The sequence below is a fragment of the Alosa pseudoharengus genome, unplaced genomic scaffold (assembly GCF_046254945.1).
Source record: "Alosa pseudoharengus isolate Yale_2024_CS ecotype anadromous, Long Island Sound unplaced genomic scaffold, YU_APseudo_1.1 YU_APseudo_1.1_scf_1, whole genome shotgun sequence".
NCBI classification, from domain to species: Eukaryota; Metazoa; Chordata; class Actinopteri; order Clupeiformes; family Clupeidae; genus Alosa; species Alosa pseudoharengus.
In genome coordinates, this window is record NW_027468564.1 from 51940233 (window position 1) to 51963856 (window position 23624).

At 40.5% G+C, this 23624-nt stretch overlaps 1 protein-coding gene and 2 long non-coding RNA genes across 7 annotated transcripts in view; 1 reads left to right on the forward strand and 2 right to left on the reverse strand.

Annotated features, from left to right (window-relative positions):
• Positions 1–23624, reverse strand: part of LOC143132583 (uncharacterized) — a 100445-nt gene that overhangs the window by 63788 nt on the left and 13033 nt on the right. The window lies entirely within an intron of this gene.
• On the reverse strand, positions 2219–4370 carry LOC143119635 (E3 SUMO-protein ligase ZBED1-like). Its single transcript, XM_076281290.1, has 4 exons — positions 3890–4370; positions 2748–3810; positions 2367–2653; positions 2219–2257 (listed from the first exon to the last, which is right to left on the reverse strand). The coding sequence occupies exons 1-4, from the start codon at positions 4013–4015 to the stop codon at positions 2219–2221; spliced, it is 1515 nt and encodes a 504-aa protein (XP_076137405.1). The 5' UTR covers positions 4016–4370.
• Positions 15547–22669, forward strand: LOC143132580 (uncharacterized). Its single transcript, XR_012988336.1, has 3 exons — positions 15547–15720; positions 20312–20360; positions 22589–22669. It is a non-coding gene; the product is annotated as an uncharacterized LOC143132580 (long non-coding RNA).

The following is a 23624-nucleotide window of genomic DNA, read 5'->3' on the forward strand; positions in this document are numbered from 1 at the left end:
AAGTGAATTATTTTATGGATTTCAGTCAGATCCCTTGGCGTTATGCCGTAAAACCTATCAATCTGAGCATGCGTGACTCACATCGGGTAGCGACTCACATCGGGGAGTGACAAGGCCTAGTAACGATAACGTTCGTTGAGTCCAAGGCATATGACATCATCAGACAAAGACGTAAGTATCCGAAGCGCTACCCACTTTCACCATTAGATGGCATTAGTGGACCATTACTCTCGTCTCTATTTACTAAACCTTAAAAACATGGAATTACATTCGTTAAACACAGGACAAAATGCATAACTGAACATGACACGGCCTAGTTTGTGTGCCCTTTTGTGTGCCATTTGTGTGCACCTCATGTTTTGCTAAATTAAAGACTTTTCCTTAACTATGTTTATTGAGTCCAGTCCAGTGCATCAACTGATCAGGATAACCCAAGCTGTCAGATGAGTCTATTTCGAATGCATGGCCTGTTGAACAACAGAAATAAATAAATTACAGAAACAGCAAAAAAAGAGCGAAACTGACATGTCTTACATATACATTTTCAATTTCCCTTTGTCTGCAGCCTGCCATTTTGGCTGTAAACATTACATTTGAATCACATTGGGCAACCCCGTTGACAGTAGGCCTACATTCTCACCTTTACCGACAGTAGCCTGACCAGCTTAGTGGGTGTAACGTTTACTGCATAGGCCTATATAGGGTGTAGGAAACTTTTGGATGGGAGCAGAAAATGTATCATGCTCGGCAAGTCAATTTCGTCATTAACTCCTTTGATAATTATGGAATGGAATAAATGACCACAATGAGGAGAGTGTAGGCCTAAAGGGCTGATGCTCTACAGAGACCAGCCTTTATGGCCACCTCCTTGTTGTCCCAGTCAAAGCAGCCATAGAAGTGGTTCAGCTCATCAGGCAAGGAGGTGGTAATTTATTTCATTCCATCAAGTTAATGACGATATTTACTTGCCGATCCATGATAAATGTTCTGCTCCCATCCACATGTTTCCTATGCCCTGTATATACAGTAAATGCCCTGTCCACTGAGCTAGAAGCTGGTCAGGTTACTGTCGATAAAGGTGAGAATGTCGGCCCACTGCCAACAGGACAATGTGATGCTAATGTGATGTTTTCAGCAAAAAATGGCAAGGCTGTAGAGAAAGGGAAATTGAAATTGTAACATGTAAGACATGTCAGTTTCTCTCTTGCTATTTGCTGTTTTTGTAATTTATTTATTTATGTTGTTCAACAGGCCATGCATTCCAGACCTCCTCTGACAGCTTGGATCATCCTTATTTGATCAGTTGATGGGCTATATAGCCTATTCTTCTCAATAAATAGAGTTAAGGAAAAGTCTTTAATTTAACAAACAATATGTGCACACAAATGGCATACAAAAGGGCATACAAACTAGGCTGTGCCATGTTCTGTTACATGCATTTTGTCCTGTGTTCAACGAATTTAATTCCATGTTTTTACAGGTTTAGTAATCAGAGATGAGAGTAATGGGGCACTAATGCCATCTAATGGTGAAAGTGGGTAGCGCTTCGGATACTTACGTCTTTGTCTGATGATGTCATATGCCTTGGACTCAACGAACGTTATCGTTACACACTGGATCGGAAAGTTATGGTGATCTGCACTGGTTTTAAACCTCTTTAAGCTTCAAGTTGGCTTTTGAAAGCATCGTTGGTACGTGTGAATGAAATGCTATGTTTACGAGATTATTAGAAATATAATGACGTTAATGTCACTTATTTAATGTTAACTTGTAAACGAATTAGCACACCGCCGAAGGGTATTTAATCACGTTACCCTTCTGGCGAACCTAGCTTAGCAGCTAGGGTTAGTGATGGCCAAATGAGGCTTCCTGAACCACTGAGGCTTTCCAGCCCATTGGTTCACCAAAAGGTTCGTTTACCTGAAGCCTCATGAAACAGTGTGCTCCCTAGTGACACCTGCTGTGCAAAGCAATGTATCGCACACAAATCTATTCATCCTGAGCAACCAAATTGTCATGGTGTGGGCACACCCTTTTTCTATTGCCTGTGTATTAAATAAAGTTTTTTACTCTGCTTGTGTTTACCTATGCACACACAACTCACACACACATAACTTTGTATTCAGTAGTTCTTTGGGTTAGTGATGACAGTGAATGCCCCAAATGAGTGTAAAGAAATCACTGAGTGCAGTGCTGACTGAGTGCAATAGTGTAGTGCTTATGGAACTGGGAGGGCAATTGTGTAGTGCTTATGGAACTGGGAGGGCAATTGTGTAGTGCTTATGGAACTGGGAGTGGAACAGCAAACTGCAACAGGGATGGGAACATTTTTACTGATTTTTATTTAAAAACAAAAGTTTTTTTACAGTATTTGGATTGAGGCGGTTTCTCTTTTTGGAAACCACCTCTCCAGCCTTAGAAAACACCCTTTCACAGGGCACCGATGATGCCGGACAACATAAGAACGTAAGTGCCAGCTTATATAAATTGGGATGTTGGAGCTTCTGTTTGTTCCAATAACCCAGCGGATCCTCAGTCCTTGCCAGATTTGTCTCTGACAAATAACGGTCCACCTCAATAGTAGCATCTGCGGTCACACTGGAGCTCCGTCTGCTGTTATCCACTGTGCTGTCCAGTAGATGCCAAAGGTCACCTATAATTATACAAGGGAAAACACTCACTTCTCAATGGTTCACATTACATGACATTACAAATGTGAAAATTCACATAAGACATAGACTACTTACCACAGGTTGTAGATGGCCCAGCTTGTGAGGCAGGTACTTGAGCTGGGGGTGTTGTTTCAGAATTTCTGATAACATTGGCACATTCTGACTTTAGTCTTGTAATGGCTTCTTGGAGCTTTCCTGGACTTAGGAACCCTAGTTTTTTGAACCTAGGGTCCAGCAATGTAGGCATCGTCATCACACTAATGGATTCCATTTGTAACGCATGCTCTCTGACGCGACGGACAAGGTTGTCAGCCAGCTGCCTTGCCATATTTGATGTTAAGCCCTCGGATTTTCTTACTATTGTGTGGTTCAGCATCTTCATTAGGGGAATAACCTTTGAAGCAGACACTCTTTTTTCTGCAGAAAGCTCTACTGTGGCCTGGTGGAATGGGGCCAGTAGGTCGAGAGCATCCTTCATTGTTTCATACTCCAATGAAGTAGGAGGGCTTACATCTGTCCTCAAAGAGGCTAGAGCTGCCCCCACTGGCTCTCTCAGGTCATAGAGCCTTTCCAGCATGCTGTAAGTGCTGTTCCATCTAGTGTCCACCTCAATAATCATTTTCAGAGCAGGCCTCCCCATCTGCACCTGCACTTGGGCCAGTCTTTCTTTTCCTGTTGTGCTGGTCCTGAAGTAGGTTACAAGCTTCCTACATTTGGTGCGAAGCTCATTTAAGCCTGGCACATCATCGAAAGACTTCTTGACAATTAAATTCAATGCATGTGCAATGCATATCGCATGCCTAATATTCAATGCCCTCACACAGGCAATCATATTGGCAGCAGCATCCGTGACAAGGCACCTCACCTTATCCTTTATGCCCCACTCCTCCATGACCATGGTATGGGCAATAGCCAAGTTGTCTGCCGTATGGGTGTTTGGGAAATGTTGCACCCCAAGCAAGATTGTCCCAAGCTGGTCATTGGCATCAATAAAATGACAAGTCACAGCCAGGTAAGCCTCCAGGTTGATGGACGTCCACATGTCGGACGTAAGGCTAACAGCAACAACATTGTCCAATTTTTCTTTGGCCTTCTCCTTAGCCTCCTCATACCGGGTGTCAACCATGGACTTCAAAGCCTGAGAACAAAAATATTAATTGTTACTATTCATTCTGACTTTATAACAATAAACTACTTTAGTCTATTCACATACATACCTTTCTTGTTGGGAGAACATAGGATGGATCCAGCACATGCACAAGCTCCCTAAACCCCACGTCATCCACAACAGAAAAGGGTTGGGAGTCTTTGATGACCATGTTGACCAAAGCCTCATCCACCATTTTCTTTCTGTAATCTATAACACAGTACAATGCTGGTGTATTGTAGGAGCCTAACACATTATTGAAATAATGAAATGAAGATTAAATATTACTTTGACTAGTGGCTGGTCTGTTTGCAGCAGGTTGAGCATCCTCATGCATTGCACGATAATGCCTAAGCATTGAGGAGGTGTTGTTGCTGTAAGTCAGCTCTTTATGGCACAGCAAACATTTCACCTTCAACATGCAGATAATACACATTGTGATTATACAGCGATATGGTGAGGATTATGTGATGTTATGATAATAAATTATATAAATGTATACAAACCTTGTTATGAGCAATCAATTCAAAATGCTCCCAGACAGGAGAAGTTCTCCTCTTTCTTGCTGGCTCCATTGTAAGGGCTCTAGGTTTGCCTTTAACGTTTGCACTCTAAGGCTTTCCCTACAGTCTAGTCTTATAATAATAATAATAGCAATAATATATATATATATATATATATATATATATATATATATAATAATAACACTACTACCAATATATGTATATATATATAGCTACTAGAACTAGATATAGGCTAATTTACTCTAATAATCTACTGAACTATGTATACTTTACTCTAATAATCTAATAATCTACTAAACTAAGTATAATGTAATATAATATATAATACAGGCTATGATATATAATGATAACTATGCTACTACAAACTCGCTACAACTCGCTACTCACTACTTCGTACAACCAACACTTCAACACCAATGCAAACGCCTACTGCAAAACCCACGAGAGGCGCGAGGTTTCGAACCACTTTTATCCGGAAGCGATACTCAGAATGAAGCAATGACGTATTCAACACAAACCGAGGCCTCGTTTGTCATCGTCACGTGATTTTCATGGAAACGACACAAGCCTCGAATCGGGGCTTCATCTGGAACGCCCCTTTTTGCTCGACACAAGCTCCGGAGCCTCGCTTCAGATGTCACATCACTAGCTAGGGTAATTTTCTGTAGCCAGCTTATTTAATAGGATAAATGTTGTGTTTGCATTTCTCAGTTTTACCCTACTTCATCAACACCATGAAAAGTGAACTGGAACTTGTGGTCTGCGTGATTTGTTGTTGGAGAGGAGTGTATGACCCTGGGAAGGTGCTAGAGGGCAGAACTAGAAGACCATGGAAAAAATGGGGGAGATCTTCTCAAGTCACTTCTGATTGTGCTGAGAGCTCAACAGTGCCAAACTTCGACAAATTGACATTCGCCAGTTGGCCTCATTCAATTCCATTGCTGTCTGCCTAAATGTCAGTGGTAACTACGACGTTGTTTAATTAGATTGGTTATCAATGGGGTTTTAAGTTTATAATGATATTTGCCGAAGCGTTACCTAACGTTAGCGAGACAGCTCACCGACACTAGCAGTTACTGTTAAAGTTAAACATGCTATGAGCTAGGACACCAACGTGATTTTGATCAAATACGTTTCATTCAGCATGGTAACTATATTCAGATGTGCTGGTTATCAACGAGTTTGCGATTACTGTTATGCAGATGAACAGTGGAGTAAATTAATGTGCTACATTTGCTTTGAACCTGATATAGCTAGATAGTTTTGCTCCAACTGCTTTCTGATAATTTATTTCCCTGTAAATTTGCACTTCTAAAGTCTCACCAGTGCAGGTTTGTGTTCTTGATGTAATGTTGATGGAATAATTTGTATTGCTGTATCTGACAAATAATTTCTTAAATGCATATGTGAGCTTTGCAGATGCCGAGAGAGGCTGAAGTGACAAGAGGACATTGCCTATCATTAGGTCAGTAATCTTTATAAGAAGGATAAAATGTCCTTTTTACCTTTGTGGATATATTTCCTTTTTACCTTGTATGGTTCTGTAGCACCAGTGCTAACAACGAAAGAGTTAACGTACAGCCCTGCCACCCATTAAAAAATGAGGTATAGTGCTATGAGCTACAGTGATATTCCAGGGACTTTGTCCTTAACAGGATGTGCCATTGACAGTCACAGTGGGGAGGGGAACTCACAGGTTTGCTAACACCTACCTCATTAATATTATAAATGTTACGCTGAAGTTCTTATTGTTAGTAGTGAAACCACCTAACATTTCTCAATATTTCCATCACCATGTGTAGCTAACACCCATGGTTATGATATTCAGAGCTCACATCAGACTTAATTTGGTGATGATTTCATCAAGACATTGAGTACAGCAGATGTACAGCAGATACCTCACCGGGTTGATGGTTGATGGATGGTTATTGGAGTGATGGAGTCGTGGTTGGCATGAAGATTAGGCTGCTGGGGGCTCCCTGAAGCTGGAACGGACAGGCCAAGTACATCTTCCTGGCCTCTGCTTTGAACCTTGAAGGTGCCAATCGTCCGTTCTCTTTTCCTTCCTTGGTGCCTTATTAGATTTTGCTTCTGATGTATGTGCTGACAATTTCTTTTTTAGGTCATAGCATGAAAGAAGTGTGCCGTCATTGCCATTTCCTGTTACAGCATGCTGGCATTACTCACAAAGTCAATTGCTTATGACCCTCTTAACAATGTATCCTACAAGATGATATAATACAGTAGTATCTGTTTTTGTTAAGTCAGGTGTTGCTGTAGCGTTTATCAGCTCCTCTCCTCCTCCCTCAGACCAAGATTGCAGATGGTCTCCTTGATATCCAGGAAGTCCAGGAGGATGGTCACAGCCATCCTCCTGGTAGCTTCCGGTTTTGACCGTCGAGAGGAACTGGACAACTGTGTTGAAACTCCACTGGCGTTGGGACAGGATTCCTCTGTCTGATGCAGCTGAAAGTGTTCTCCGGGCAGTCCTCGGACAAGCTACTGGTGAGAATGCACTTCTGTACCTGGCTTACTTCCAGGATTAATGTTGCAGCAGTCACCACTACGTTTTGAACTGGTATCCAGCTGCCCTTGTGACCAATCTTCAGGCCACAAAAAAGATGGAAGGTGTCCCAATGCAAGTTTATGGCTTTCTCTTACTCATTCTCGTTCAATCTGCTTAGGGCAATTACGACACGGTCGAACCGGTGGTCTACTTTCTCAAGGAACCATGATGTTTTCAGGGAGGACTGTGGCCGTTTCTCCTCCTCAACCAGGTTTTTCTGGACAGCACTGCTCACTCTACTAAAGACGTGCATGGCAGGTTGGACACTGAAATGGGAGTGGGTTGGCAGTCATGAAGGATAAATGAGTATGGTTGTCTCTGTTAATGGCAGTTCACATCAGGAACGATTACTATAATGATAAGTGTCCTCACTGACCAATTAAGAAAAGTCTCTCCTTGAATATGATAGCTAAAATTTGATGGATTTTGGTTGGCTGTCAGCTTTGTACTGTTCTCAACATCGCTCAGAAAGTCATCCCCAACAACATCTGTCTTCATGTTATCGTTACAGTTTATGTGTGGATGTAAGGTGGTTGGCTGTGTGGTGTGTCTTGCTGGAGATGGCCTCTTGCTTTGGTCTATGGTTATAGATAGATAGATACTTTATTGATCCCCAGGGGAAATTCAAGAAATTCAAGGTCATTCAATTCAAGGTTATGAGTTAATGTGGCAGCTGTGAATGTGAAGTTGTTCCAAGTATAAACTGAATGTTACCTGCTCTGTTCTCTCCCTCCATTCTCCACTGTGCCTGTTCTGCTTACCTACAGTAGGACCAAGGATGCTGAGGACTAGAAAGGTGTACAGTAGGATGAACAGCCTTCAGCTTCAACATCTTCAACATCTCCCCTAACACTCCTGGCTCCATCAAACGTGCTGCATCCTCCTTAGCTTGTCCCTGTTATAGGTGTGCAGAGTTTATAGACAGCTATCCATCCTTTGCACATTGTGTTTTTTCTGTTGTTCACACACACACTTCAGACATTAGGAACTAAAATCTTTTTTGAAAATATAAATGAGTGTCAAACCTCCTTTCTATGTTGCCGTCTCACCATACCTCCCTTCAGGTATTTTTGTTGTTTTTTCCCCTGTTTTTTTTTTTTTTAACACACACTTGTTTCACACATTGAAAAATGAATAAAATATCTAAAATGTATCAGTCACCTTTTTATGCTGCAGTCTCACCAGCTATTTGAAATATGAGTTGCAACTGTTTTATTGAAATGGTTGATTGCCTATTGAGTTGCAAGTGTGTTATGGAAACAGTGGGTGTGTATTGATAGAACTTATTTTTAACATTTAAGCTGTAATTGATCATTTGTATATTTATTTGACACATGATTATGGCTGAGTCTTACAATATTGTCAAGGCTGTGTGGTGGCAACTTTTATTTTATCAAAATAACTGAATAGGACACTAACAGAAATGCCTTAACTAGATCTGTAGGCCACAGCATGCTGACATATCTGAGACGATGTTGTAAATATTGGGTATCTAAATTTGCAAGTAATAAAGCTGTTGCCTGGTAAGGCTAACACTCTTTTGACGACCACAAAATACAGCAGTGTTTCTCAAAGTGTGGTCCAGGAACCACAGGTGGTACGCGAACAGACCTGGTAAAATATAATATAGATGAGTTGTTTGCAATATTGAACTAACTTGTATGTAATTCCAAACAGTTCTGCAACACTGCCTATGTAAGCTATGCCAGTTTAAATCATATGAATCCTCTGACACAATAAGCAAGGTGCAAAGACGATAAGCAAGGTGGTTCAGTGAGTAAACTATTGTATAATATACTGTTGAAGTAGGTCTACTCTTTTCTTAGCTAGGTGGTCCGTGAGTTTTTTTTTTTTTTGGTTTAGTGGTCCTGGGTCTGAAAAAGTTTGAGAAACACTGAAATATAGGGACTGTTGAGGTGCACATGAGCCATGACGAACATGAAAAAGTGTCGCAACTGTTGGAAAATCCATCGAAAAGCAGTGGGGGGACGTTTTTTTTTGCGACCGCCCCTAGAGGAACTAAAGGTGAACTGCAACCAATTTCGATAGAATTTCGGCAGTTCGAGCTCTGTCTGGGCTGAAGTTGGCCGAGAGTGCCTGGTGCTGAGCCGCGATTGGTTTATCCACGTTTGATGGGGGGGGGGGGATGAACAGCAGAATGAAATGACACAGCAGACGACACAACATTAAACCCAAATTAAAACCAAACGACAGAGAGGACGACACAACAGCAGAATCAAACGACAGAGCAGACAACATGCACAACATTAAAAACAAACGACAGAGAGGACGACATGCACAACATTAAAAACAAACGACAGAGAGGACGACATGCACAACAGCTGATTCAAACAACACAGAAGAGGACATGCACAACATTAAAACCAAACGACATAGAAGACGACATGCACAACAGCAGAATCAAACGACACAGCAGACGACAGGCACAACAGCTGAATCAAACGACACAGCAGACGACAGGCACAACAGCTGATCCAAACGACACAGAAGACGACATGCACAACATTAAAACCAAACGACATAGAAGACGACATGCACAACAGCTGATCCAAACGACACAGAAGACAACATGCACAACAGCTGATCCAAACGACACAGAAGACAACGTGCACAACAGCTGATTCAAACAACACAGAAGACAACATGCACAACATTAAAACCAAACGACATAGAAGACGACATGCACAACAGCTGATCCAAACGACACAGAAGACAACATGCACAACAGCTGATCCAAACGACACAGAAGACAACGTGCACAACAGCTGAATCAAACGACACAGCAGACGACAGGCACAACAGCTGATCCAAACGACACAGAAGACGACATGCACAACAGCAGAATCAAACAACAGGCCTGTCGACATACTTGACGACATGTGCAACAACAGAGTCATGGCACAATATCACAGTCAACACTAGGAGGTGTCGTTTTGTAAGGTGAGCAATGACATGAACAAGGCCGTTTTGTCACGTCTGTCGTAAAGTGAATGTTGCATAGACATCTTCAGTGGACATAAGTAGTTGACAAAAGCAATATTTAGTCGACATAGGCATTATTTATGGCACTAATGGAACGCCATACATCAAGCCAGTACCTTTACAGAAATGTTGCCATCTTTGCCGCCACTTTGAGGGGAAAGTCCGTAGGAGTCTTATTGCTGAGTGTGTTGTAACACGCTCTGGAAATTCACAATTTCGATGCCGTTTTTAAAAAAAAAAAAAACATAGTCCAGTATTTCTTTCGAAATTGAAATGAAGTTGTATGGACTGGACTATGTTTTTTTTTTTTTAAAACGGCGACGAAATTGTGAATTTGCTATCACGCAAACACAGGGGAGGAGAAGTGCTAATAGCGATTACAATGTAGGTGCTCCACCATATATGAAAACAGCGCACGTCTGTTTTGCGGTGAAAAAGTTAAATCCAAATTCCGGTTAAATGAATCAATTAGGCTATAGAAACTTTCAGAGACAGCTGATTCAGTATGCAGAGCATCAGTTTTCTTCATTGTAGGCTACTATGTCAAAAGCAACTTTAACGTTTATTTGCCTTTCTAATAGGCTATCGTTTGTTCACTTTCACGACATCCACTTCTCAATCTGCTAGACTAGGGTTTTTTAAGGCATAGCCCTAGTCTACATGCAGTAAATAGTTCAAGTATTTTTTTTAAGTGGAGTAGAACTACTAGGGCTACTGTATGTCGCTGCTTGTTGACATCTTATTATCATGTAGCCTATGATCGCTAAACTTTGATTATTTTTAATGTTGCAATCGGTTATCTCCGTTCAGCAGCGCTTGTGGTTCAGCTGTGGGCACGCAATTAGTGGCAGGGACAGGCGGTGATGAGCGATGTTTACTAATGAAGTGAGGCTTAGTAAATTCCACACAGTATGGCAAAGCACATGCAGCGTTCGCTGCATAGAAAAACTCAGTATTAGCGCTTTCTTTGAGTGAGTTTTGAGTTTTCTTTCCCTGAGTGTTGGCCTGGTTGCCAGCTTCTTCAAACTTTGCAAATTCAGCTGGGCGTTGTTACAATTGCACGCGCGAATGCATTTGACCGGCATAAAGTGACCGGCTCAAGTGAGCAGGGTGTCTCGTAAAAAGAAATGGAGCCTGGAAAACCCTACACACACTTTAGAAGACTAGTTTAGAAATAACTTAAAATAGCCAGAAATATGCCTGCCCTGCCCTAATAAAGAAATATTTGGTTAACTGCTAGTGAATCCCGTTTTCAGCCGTAGAAGAAACGCAGGACAAATTAAACATTCTGGTTTTCTCCTAGTGCAACGATGATAAGACATCATTTGGACAAAATATAGAGCATATTAACCTCCGTTGCTCAGCCAAATGCCTTCCTGTTACGTCCTGTTATCACGGAGTTACAGGTGATAAACGATTTTTGATGGTCTCAAGTTTACTTCATTAATTGTTTATTTTTTTGATTATTAAAGAGTGTTTTTCATTTAAAGGTTTGACTTCGTGCTTATTCAGTAGAGCATTTAGTGCTCTCCCCAATCCCAGACGTTCACATTGCATGTTTGTTTGTAATGGATGCAACCGTGAGATAGGCTACGCGTTTGACGGCAATGAGTTGTTAACAGGCATGAACCAAGACATATAGCCCAGCAGCAATCTAGGGACTGTTCATTATTATGACCGCCGCTAGCGAAGCTAGCGAAGCGGTCATATAGGGATTGTCAAAGTTTTTTTTTTTTTTTTTCGTCATCTACTTCCTGAATTTTTGGTCAACGATACCCGGGACACCGAACCACCGGGACACATGAAATTTGGTGGGTATGTAGCCCCACTAGACTTTTACGAAAAAATTTTGTTTCGTCCCCGGGGTCCACTCCCCCCCCGTGCTGGGCCCCCCGAACCGCAAAAAAAGCAGTTTTTCCTAAATAACTACCTGAACCGGGGCACCTAGGATGAAGAAATTTTTATGGCATGTTGGTCTCAAGGGCCCACATCAATCTGGCCCATAATCACTCATTTGTGATTTGCACCCCCCCGGTAAAAAATGAAAATGCAATATTATTCTGCTTTAATCGACCCTATCTTCAGTTAAGATGTTCAGAACTGCACCAAATTTTATTTGTATGATTGACCTGGCATTCTCTGGGGGTATGCCAAGTTTCGTAGAATTTCATCCATGGGGGGGTCTTAAAAAAAATAGATTATGTGTACATTTAGTGACTGTACACTCATTGGCCTGTAGATGGCGGTGCACACATATACACATGCACACACACACAGGCACCCACATACTATCGGTATTAGAACGGCCGATACATAATTACAAATTCAGTAGGATTAAAAGAAAGCCAAAATATATATTCATCATCATGGCTGCATTTGCAGTATTGGCGATAAGTAGTCGTTTGTCCACTAGATGGCGCATCGTTGCAGTGAGACGTAATTTTGTTGGAAGTTAAACGTGGGTTGGAATAACAATGGACACTTCCTACAAGGACTAGTTTACCGCAGAGAACTTCTAATAAGGATAGGATGATGTTCACATGAAATGTAATTCCCATTTCTTCTTGAAGCCGAAATAAATCTGAGGATGTTTATCGGACATGCTTGGTTTTTACTGCAGGTACGTTAATCTTATATCAATAAGGACCTAGGTAATGTTACCGTTAGCGTTGGTTGAGTGATGGAGGCCAATTTGATTGATTGCATTTGTAGAAAACTATAAATGCGGTTATACCAAGCAAATTGATAGCAGCACTGTAATTGTATCTTTCGACTGTCATTTGTTGCATGTGCTACAAAAATCATTCTGTGCAATGGAAGATAATTACCAACGTTACACCGGTCTGATACAGTTTTGCCTATACATGCGTGAGACTGAGACGCCTGTTTATTTTGTGTATAAGTGCGTGCAGGGTGTGAGTGAGAGGGGAATCGATGTGCTTTGATTCCAGCTTGGTAGTTGTAGTCTGTGAAATTAAAAAGCACGTGTGTGTGAAGTATCCAAACAATGACACCTTCATTTCATTATGGCTGCTTTAGCAACACACCTTAAGCTACTGTGTAGTGGGTCCCATTTAGAAGTGGGTACTTCATTCGCGCTTTCCTTGACACATGGAGCTGCGTGAATTTTATTACAACTTTTCGCCACGATATGGCAGTTTAAGTCCGCTTGATACTGTAAGGCGTAAGCCATTGGTTTCCAAAGGAGATTTTATTTGTGTCGCCAGCATAGCCTATTGACAATTTATGTTGTAAATAGGCCTACCTTATAAGCCTACCTGTAGCTTAGGGAAGCTAACAGCTTTCTATTAGGATCTAGTTTGTTAGTTACAGTTTGGTCATAACTCCCTGATGCATTTTTGCATTTAGAATAGCCAGAGCGTGAACAATATCGGGTGCCTAGGCTTGGTGAACCCAGCCTGATCTGCCCGCTATTTATTTTTTGATTTCTTAAAAGATTGAGCTTGGTCTGGTGAAAGCCAGACTAGCCATGGACTTCAGTTACACAATGCAAGGGAACACGAATCAGCCTATATTTGCACGAACAATAACGGACAACAGCTCTTCAACTTTGGCCCGTTAAAATGTGTATGAACAGTCTAGCGACGCATTTCATCAAGGCCCATTTGGACATGTCAGTTATTTGCACCACTAGATGTAAAACAGCATTTCGTTTCAGACTACTGTTACTTAATTTGTGCATTAACAATAACGTTTCAGACTACTGTTACTTAATTTGTGTATTGACAATAAAGTATTACATGAACTAAAGATGACTAAAATCTTATGTAGAAGAAGAAACATTCACAAAAAAATCCATCCATCCAAAAATGACCTTTGTTTTTGATAGCTGTTGAAAACGGCATGGAACTGACAGAGATGTTTTTGTTTATAAATAAATAAATAAATAAATAAATAAATAAATAACATTATGCTGATACCTTTTGCTTTTCCCAAATACAATGTAGCCTACAGGTGTAAGTGACCTTTCATCAATCCAGTTGCAATGGATGAACTGTGATGAACTGCCCTACTTGTGATTGTTTAGAGATTTTAAAGGTTTTATAACAATGTTACATCTTCTTTGGCTATTCTACAATCTATTCACCTTTTCAGCACCAGTAGGCTACTTTCTGTGCAGCCGCACACACACACTCAGGCATGCCAAACAAGCATACACAAAAGTTTCAAGAGTGGGGGATGGAGTAAAATATGGAGACAAATTGAAGTGCGATTTATTTTCGCGGAACGGATGTACAGGACTGAGCGGCGGTCATATTTTGTACCGCTATGCGGTACATCTAGTTTATTGAAGGGGCCACCGGAGGAATTTTGAGTGCTTCAGTCAAAAGTTGCATGACCCTCCCTTGCCTGCTAGAAATTGTTCAATGACCGTCCGACAGAATTGTTAAAAAAGACATGACCCTCCCCTGCCAATTGTCGCTGTCTTCCGCCCGCGTTGCTTTGCGCCACAGCCACACACTGTGATAATGTTCTTAAAGAGCAACTTTCAATTTAATTGTATAACTTAATTTATACAGAATCCTGTATGAAAATGTCAATTTAAAAAGACATACATAACAATACATATGTTTTACAACACCCACGGGCAGAAAATATGAAGAAAGTGTGCCTATTCTAAGCTAGGCTACCAGAAACCGCCCTTTTCCCGGGGAACGCGTCATATGACGTAAGGACAGGCAAACATTGGCGCTGCTACCCTAGTTCTCATTGTGGGTTTATGTAGTCTGAGAGGTGGTAAGAGAAAAGAGAGCTTGTCGTTATTGTTAGTTGAGTAGGTTTGAGTTGTCACAATGGTGAATTCTTGTGTTTGTTTTGGATGCAACAACTCCAACTCGTCTGGCCATCGGGTCCATCGATTTCCAAAACAAGAAACACAAAGATTTCCGTGCTTGGATACGTTTTGTCCAGGCAAAGAGGAGCAATTTCGCTGCCTCCTCGGTGTCAAGACACACGGTGGTATGTGAAAAACACTTCACTCCCGACAGCTACAACCAAGGAGATCTTATGGAATTTCGCATGGGATTTCGACGAAGAGAGTGGGTTAGGCTGGCAAATGGAGCTGTGCCATCAGTGCATGCAAGTCTACCAGCAAAATCTGGCGGGAGTGAAGAGTCCAACGTTAACGTTAGCACTAGCAGAGAATCTGCATTTCGAAAACGGGAGCTTTGCACAGTAAGTCGTTTACCTTATAAAAATTGTTGCATCGAAATGTAGCCCTGCATGCAATTTCTGCAAATGGATTTTTCTTGACTTTATAATGGATTAGTCTTGGCATGAATGCCCAGATAGCAGAAGATGTTATTTCAACATGGAATTTTGGTTGAAATGGTTGATTTATGGTTATGGTTGAAAATGTGTTGGTGAATCAACCACTGAAGAATTGAAAGTTGAAAAAATGTCATTGAATCAACGTTGAATTATGGTTGAATTTAATGGTTGAATTGCAAACATTAGATCAATGTTTAATCAATGTTAAACAGATTAGGCGGGAGGCACGAGGAGTGGCGGTTACTGCTAGGTGAGACCATTAAGATGAGGGGGTTTATATATTTGTAATTATTATATTTTTAATTTAACACAATGCTTGGACGAATGATTGTGATGTTTTTTTTTAAACATGTATCTTAGGTTATGTGTGTAACCTGTAAGAGAACAAATAAAAAACAAGTAAGAAACAAAAAACATTTGTTTGGAACGGTCCATATCAGTTTCTAGCTGCTACCGTTAGACCTGCAGTTAGCCAGCGCCATTTCCAGTGACTGCTCATACCCACTCCTGCTTGTGGTAAGTTTTAACTGACTTATGTTTTAAAAAAAAATATATAAACATGTTGTTTGTTTTGGCACTTTGTCGTTAAATGGAAACGTTATCACTCAATAAGGGAATGACCATGATTGATTTATGTGAATAGTGCTAGAGCTAGTTAGCTAGCAGGTAACGCTAGCTACAATTTAAACAGTTGCTGTAGTGACAACAAGTCAACGATATTGTTGCAAAAGTGCGAGCCGAGTGTCTCACTAGCGAGGAGGGGATCAGATCCGTAACGTTTCAAAGTTCACAGAAAACTTGTAAAATGTATGCGTCCATAAACTACAGCAACCGTTCAAATTGTACCTAGCGTTAGCTGCTAGTCTAACTGCTGTTCGATGAGCACATCCATTCCAAGCAAGCACGGCAGCGAAATGAGATCTGGCTGCAGCCTGTGACGCTATCACGCTATGACGCCACTTGCCTCGCCCGCTGGCGAATCACGGGAGAGTTTCCTCGACTACTTCGCTATGATGACCACGCAATTCGTTTGCAATGTTTGTTTATGTTCATGTATTGTTACTTTACTGTACACATTTAATAATTTAAACTGTTTTATACCATTTTGCAATAAAAAACCCCGCTATGTCAAGTTAATGCATCGTTAATGTCGCTGTCCGATTTGAGTCTACCATAAACATGAGTCGCTCATCCGCGGACAATTGTTGATCTACCATGGTGGCTTTGTGCCGGTGTATCCCACAAGTACTTCCGGGTCAAATCGATGTTTGGGTTATTTATTTGTACGAAATATACCAAATAGTATACTAGATATGTATGAATATAGACCAGTGTTACTCATTTGGCGGCTCGTCAAGCTATAATTGGTGGCTCGCATGGTAAATTTGGTTTTACTCATTTTGAGTAGGCCTAAACTGTTCGCCAAAGGCCATCATCTCTGGCCCCAGCTTGATAAAAATAAAAGTAGGCTCTGATTTAGCCTAGTCTACTGTATGACTTCAACGAGGTGATCTTAAGTTTCGTTCTGCTTACAGTAACGTTATCTCACTGCCACTGCAACGCTTTTGAATGCAATCCGCTGCCCTGTTTATAAATGCTACAGCGGACTTAAACTGCCACCTTGTGGCGATAAGTTGTAATAGCCTACATTTCACGCAGCTGCATGTATCACTGAAAGCGCGAATGAAGTGGCCACTTCTAAATGGGACCCACTGTATGTGGTAACTACCAGTCAATACATTTTTTCAAATGTGCTTCATAAACATACAATATTGCACTACAAAAACGCAAACATCTGAATTATACTTCACCCAAATACAGTAATGAAGGTGAAAGGAAGTTATTAAGCCTTGGTGCTTCCTAAAGGGGGTATTGTCAAATACTAGCCTACTATTAATACCCCTTACCACTTCAAAAGGTTGTTAACTCAGCTTAGTTAGAGTGGTCTGGGGGCATGTTCCCCCAGAATTTTTTTTTTTTAAATAACCCCTTAAATAATGACTTCAGGTGAGTTTTTGGAAAGAAGCATTAACCCTTTGAGACCTTGAATTTGTCATTGTATCTATACATCCTATATCTTGTTTTTGTTTATTTTTCAGAACAGTCTGGGATTTGTACCCATCTTGCATAGCTTATGTCTCTTATGTCAGCCTTTATATCAACGGGAAACCATTTGTGTTTTTATGGCACCAGGAAGCATATCAGTAGAAATAACTTTTCATATTTAGGTGGGATAGATTGGAATCTTGAAATATAATAATCTTGATGGTGGGATATTCTATGGCTCACCAATTTACGAGATATATGTACTGAGACAAATATTTTATTTATTAGACTAATTGCTTTATTCACTTGAGTAGCCTATTGTCACTTGGACCAAGAATATATATATATATATAAGGACAGCAAGTTCATTATTTTGGGTTGCTATTACATTATGGTGGTTGGCAGCTCATTGTCTGCAGCAGTCCTGTATCTTTAGAAAAAATGTATGTGTAGCATACTCGCTCAAATTGATAACACTCATTGATAATAAGCTAATTTTCATTCATTGTTGACAATGTCCATGGAGGCTCAGACGGGTGTCCCGGGACCTGATGAACACGCTGCTAAAAAGCACAAACGAGTGCGAAAGTTGCAGCCGTGACGACAGGGAAAGTGCGGGCAGCCACGAGAGTGATTGGTCGTATAAAATGAACGTTGCTGATGTCTGGGTTACACAAAGCTACAACAACACAATCATTATGTTTTCTTAATGACCAATAGTTTAGTTTATAAGTAGGCTGATTTACAAAATGACAGTTGAATGGAAACCATAAACATGAGTCGTGCATGCGCGGACAATTGTTGATCTACTCTGGTGGCTATGCTCTGTTCCGCACCGGTGTGCCCCACAAGTACTTCCGGGTCAAATCCATGTTTGGGTTATTTAACTTACGAAATATACCAAATAGTAGGGCTATACTAGAATGAATATATATAAACAGAAATAGAAGCGGCTAATGCTACTGCAAAATTATTGTCTTTTCCAACAATAATCAGTAAACTAAAATGATTGCAGGTTGATAGGAAATTAAATTCTTCCGGGTCATGACAAGGCTACAAGTTTCAACATAGCAAATTTGATTGGCTGTAAACAACAGCTATCAGCTGCTGAGTAACAGGCACTCCCACAGACCTCAAACTCAACTCGTCTTCCCCGGAGTGAAAAAAATAGGCCAATAATAATAATGATAATGATAATATACACTAGTTACTATCATTAATAATAATGTTATCAATTTTATTAGTAGTAGGCCTATCATAATCATACAATTTATATACTAGTATCTTATTATGATGATGATTATCATTAGCCGTAGTATTAGTATTATTAATATTAGATATCTATCCATCTATCTATATATCTAATATGAATACTATACAGCTAATGATAATGAGCTAATTTTCATTCATAGTTGACATGGTCCATGGAGGCTCAGACGGGTGTCCCGGGACCTGATGAACACGCTGCTAAAAAGCACAAACGAGTGCGAAAGTTGCAGCCGTGACGACAGGGAAAGTGCGGGCAGCCACGAGAGTGATTAGTCGTATAAAATGAACGTTGCTGATGTCTGGGTTACAGAAAGCTACAACAACACAATCATTATGTTTTCTTAATGACCAACAGTTTAGTTTAGTTTATAAGTAGGCTGGTTTACCAAATGACAGTTGAATGGAAACCATAAACATGAGTCGCGCATGCGCGGACAGCAATTGTTGATCTACTCTGGTGGCTATGCTCTGTTTACTGTCTATGTGTTCCGCACGCGATTTTTTTTTGGTAGGTGTGCCCCACAAGTACTTCCGGGTCAAATCGATGTTTGGGTTATTTAACTCACGAAATATACCAAATAGTAGGCCTATACTAGAATGAATATATAAACGGAAATAGAAGCGGCTAATGCTACTGCAAAATTATTGTCTTTTCCAACAATAATCAGTAAACTAAAATGATTGTAGGTCGATAGGAAATTAAATTCTTCTGGGTCATGACAAGGCTTCAAAGTTTCAACATAGCAAATTTGATTGGCTGTAAACAACAGCTATCAGCTGCTGAGTAACAGGCACTCCCACAGACCTCAAACTCAACTCGTCTTCCCCAGAGTGACAAAAATAGGCCAATAATAATAATAATAATAATAACAACAATAACAATAATAATGATAATTGATAATGTTATCAATTTTATTAGTAGTAGGCCTATCATAATCATACAATTTACTAGTATTAGTAGTATTTATACTAGTATCTGATTATTATGATTATGATTATCATTAGCCGTAGTATTAGTATTATTAATAATAGATATCTATCTATCTATGTATCTATCTATCTATCTATCTATCTATCTATCTATCTATCTATCTAATATTAATAATATTAATACTACAGCTAATGATAATCATCATCATAATAAGATACCACCTAAGCCATATCTTTTCTGAAAGCATATACCCTCAGGATGAGATCCAACATGGTCTGACATATCCCACCCTTACCATTATTAATATTAGACCTGCATCCATCCATCCAGACATTAATGAGGCATTGGGAAAAGGAGCAGTAGCCCCAGGCCCTTGCCACTAGGGGGCCCTGGAGCGGTAGCGAATTGAAATGCTTGCTTTTGTCCTATAAACCCTTATTGAGTGGTAATGTTTAAGTTTGTGGGGTGTGTGTGTGTGTGTGTGGGGAGGGGGTTATGAAATTAGACGTGAAAATGACGGGTCTAAACAGTGTGGGTTTAGTGATATTTACCTGATACTAACAAAGTTATGAAGTCCATTAAGTCCATTACTGCTGTCATATAGTCTATCCCTGTGTTCCAATACCCATACTTCCCGTACTTACTATTTAGGCTGCATCCGAAGTGAATGGAGCTTATAAGTACTGGAAGTATAGGTATTGCCTGCTTGATTCAAATCTGTATGACAATATGGCCGCACATACTTCTAGAAGGCTTTGTGCTTCATCAGTGCCTCAAATTTTTACTTAATCTACTTAGCAGAAACAGCTTTAATGCAACAGTTGTTTGCAGCACATTGATTTTCTCTCTTCTCCTTTTCAGGATCCAAGACAAGCAGAGTCACATTTATTGCTACCAATTAAATACAAAGGTTTGTACTCTGGTGACAGCATCTGCATAATGTCTTCTTATAGGGCATCTTGTAAAGCTAAAAGACGCAAAGTCAAAAAATTAGTGAGGGACACAGAGCAGGATATTCTGTTTGAATATAATTTATCAGCTGCTAATTCCAGTTTTGAAACCACAAATCCTATCACAATCTCTTCTGAGTGCCAGTTAGATGGTTTCCCAACAACTTCTGACTTCTCACTAAACAGACCACTAGTCAACAGTGATCTGCAGGAACATATCGACTTGTGCACTGCACAGATAGATTCAGATTTAGATTGTGAACCAGTGGCTGACGAAATTGAACCTGAAAGTGACAGTGACAGTGGCCCTGGCAGTGATGATGATGAGCCTAATGAAGACTTCTTAAAAACAAGCTTAAAATATTGGGCCACATCCTATTCTGTGTCTCTTGTTGCACTGTCCTCTTTGCTCTCCATCTTAAGGGTGTTTCACCCCACCCTTCCCAAAGATGCAAGAACATTACTTGGAACACAAGCAAGTGTGCCTACCACTAAAATAGAAGGCGGAGAATACTATCATTTTGGGATAGTACAGGGAGTACTTTCACGGTTGCAATGTTTGAGTTTACCAGCAACTCTGACTACTCTTGTTTTACAATTCAATGTGGATGGTCTACCTTTATTCAAAAGTTCAAAGCTTCAGTTCTGGCCCATACTTGGGTGTCTGAAATGTGACTACACTAAGTCCCCTTTTCTTGTTGGTATCTTTTGTGGTGAAGGCAAGCCAAAGAGTCTTTCTCAGTACCTTGAACAATTTGTTGGAGATCTTAAGAATGTTCTGAGTAATGGCATTATCTATCTTGACAAGCAGTTTGAAGTTCTGGTTTCCTCTTTTATTTGTGATGCTCCAGCCAGAGCCTTCGTTAAACAGATTAAGTCACATAATGGATATGCAGGATGTGACAAGTGTTTTCAAGAGGGAGTATGGCGAAACAAAATGACATATCCAGAAACCAAAGTGAGGCTAAGGACAGACGACAGTTTCAAGGATAGGGTTGATGAGGAGCACCACATTGGAACCAGTCCTTTATCTGAGGTGGTTAATATGGTGTCAATGTTTCCAATAGACTACATGCATCTCAGCTGTCTCGGGGTAACTCGAAAACTTTTGAATATGTGGTTAAAGGGGAAGAAGACAACAAGGCTTCCGTCACACACTGTAGGGACAATTTCTGAGAAACTCCTCAAGCTGCGCTCCCACATGCCCTGTGAATTTAATAGAAAACCAAGGGCACTAGCTGAACTGGATCGGTGGAAAGCCACTGAGTTCCGTTCATTTATGCTTTATTGGGGCCCAATTGTTTTGAAGGACTGTGTTCCAAGTGACATATATGACAACTTTATGTTGTTTTCCGTTGCCATGTATTTGCTGCTTTCCCCAGGTATTTCTGAGGAAATGCTATCTTTTGCAGAGAGGTTAATGGTGTCTTTTGTTCAGCACTATGGGCAGTTATACGGAACAGATGAAATTGTTTACAATGTACACCAGCACATTCATTTGGCTGAGGAATACAAGCACTTTGGCTCTCTTGATAGCATTTCAGGATTCCCCTTTGAAAACTATCTGGGACAAATTAAGCGACTTGTGCGCAAACCACACCAGCCTCTACAGCAAATAGTTAAAAGGTTATCGGAAATTCCATATATTGAAGCACCAAATCCCAAAAATGAACAAATATTACACAAAATCCACACTGATGGTCCTTTGCCCCACCAGTTCACATCCTCTCAACAGTACAAGAAGGTTTCCACTAATCAGTTCACTTTATCAACAAAGGTGGGAGACAATTGTATTGAAGTGGCAGATTGCTTTGCGTTAGTGGTGAATATTCTGAAGTCAGATAAAGATGTATATGTCATGTACAGAAGATTCAGAAACAAACAGCCATACTATATGTACCCCTGTGATTCAACGTACATTGGAACACACAAGGTCAGTAGACTTGAAGAAAACGCAGGGATAGGCAAACTAAGCTGTATCAAGCGAAAATGTCTTTTTTTCCCAGATGGAGATGGTGGCATAGCAATACCACTGCTTCATCATGGGATGATGTATTAGTAGGGGTTCTCAAGGCCGGGGGAGGGGGGGGGGGGGGTTGGGATAACTAGTTCCATTTAGTTTAGTTAATTTAGTTCCTTTTCAGTTGTTAGGACATGGAGTAGGGTATTTATTATTTTTTCTTTAAAGATGGATCAGGTGCTGTACTCAGTAGTACAATTCCCTAATGGTGGGACGGCCATAGTTCTGCAGAGCTGGCTGAGAGGTAACACACTGCTATGGCCACCCAAAAAAATTCCACTTGCAAAGGCTTTGCAACAAAGGATGGAGCCAGATAGTACATGGATCACCTACAGCGATGTCCGCCAACTAATTACATGTCGTGAGTATGATCTGTGCAACCCATATGCAAATTAATGGGAAAACTACACACTAAATATACACACTACAATTTACTCTTGAAAGTTGCCCATTTTTCATTTCTCTCATACATAATATACATACATTTAGGTATGGTATAAGATGTATAGGTTTTGCTACAGCCAAAATGTATCTATATGATGTTTGCTAGATATATGACAGATGTATAAGTAAGTATAAGTATAAGTATATATACTCTTTTGATCCAGTGAGGGAAATTTGGTCTCTGCATTTATCCCAATCCGTGAATTAGTGAAACTCACTCAGCACACAGTGAACACACAGTGAGGTGAAGCACACACTAACCCCGGCGCAGTGAGCTGCCTGCAACAACAGCGGCGCTTGGGGAGCAGTGAGGGGTTAAGTGCCTTGTGACAGAAATGAAAAATGGGCTTGCTGACCGGAAACTTCTCAAGTACTAGTGACTTGAGTTTTAAGGAAAACTGTGGGAAAATGGTGTTGCTTTCCTCTGCATTCTCCAGAAACATATGAAGAAGCCAGGCGAGGAGAACACAAGTACAACACCACATTGTGTGCAACCACTGAGATTGAGTCAGAGGAGGAAAAAGAAGAACGGGAGAAAAGGAAATCAAAGTAAGTGATGTTCACTGGAAGTTACTTCTGTCCCCTCACAATTGAACTAGTTATCTATTATTATTTATAATAATTAATAGTAAGGAGGTCACAGCAGCATTATTTTATCTTGACTTTGGCTTGATATAAAATGGACTGATGTGTTTATTTTTATTCAGGCCAAATCCACTGTATATGGATTCCGACTCTGATGAGCCATCTGGCGAGGTGA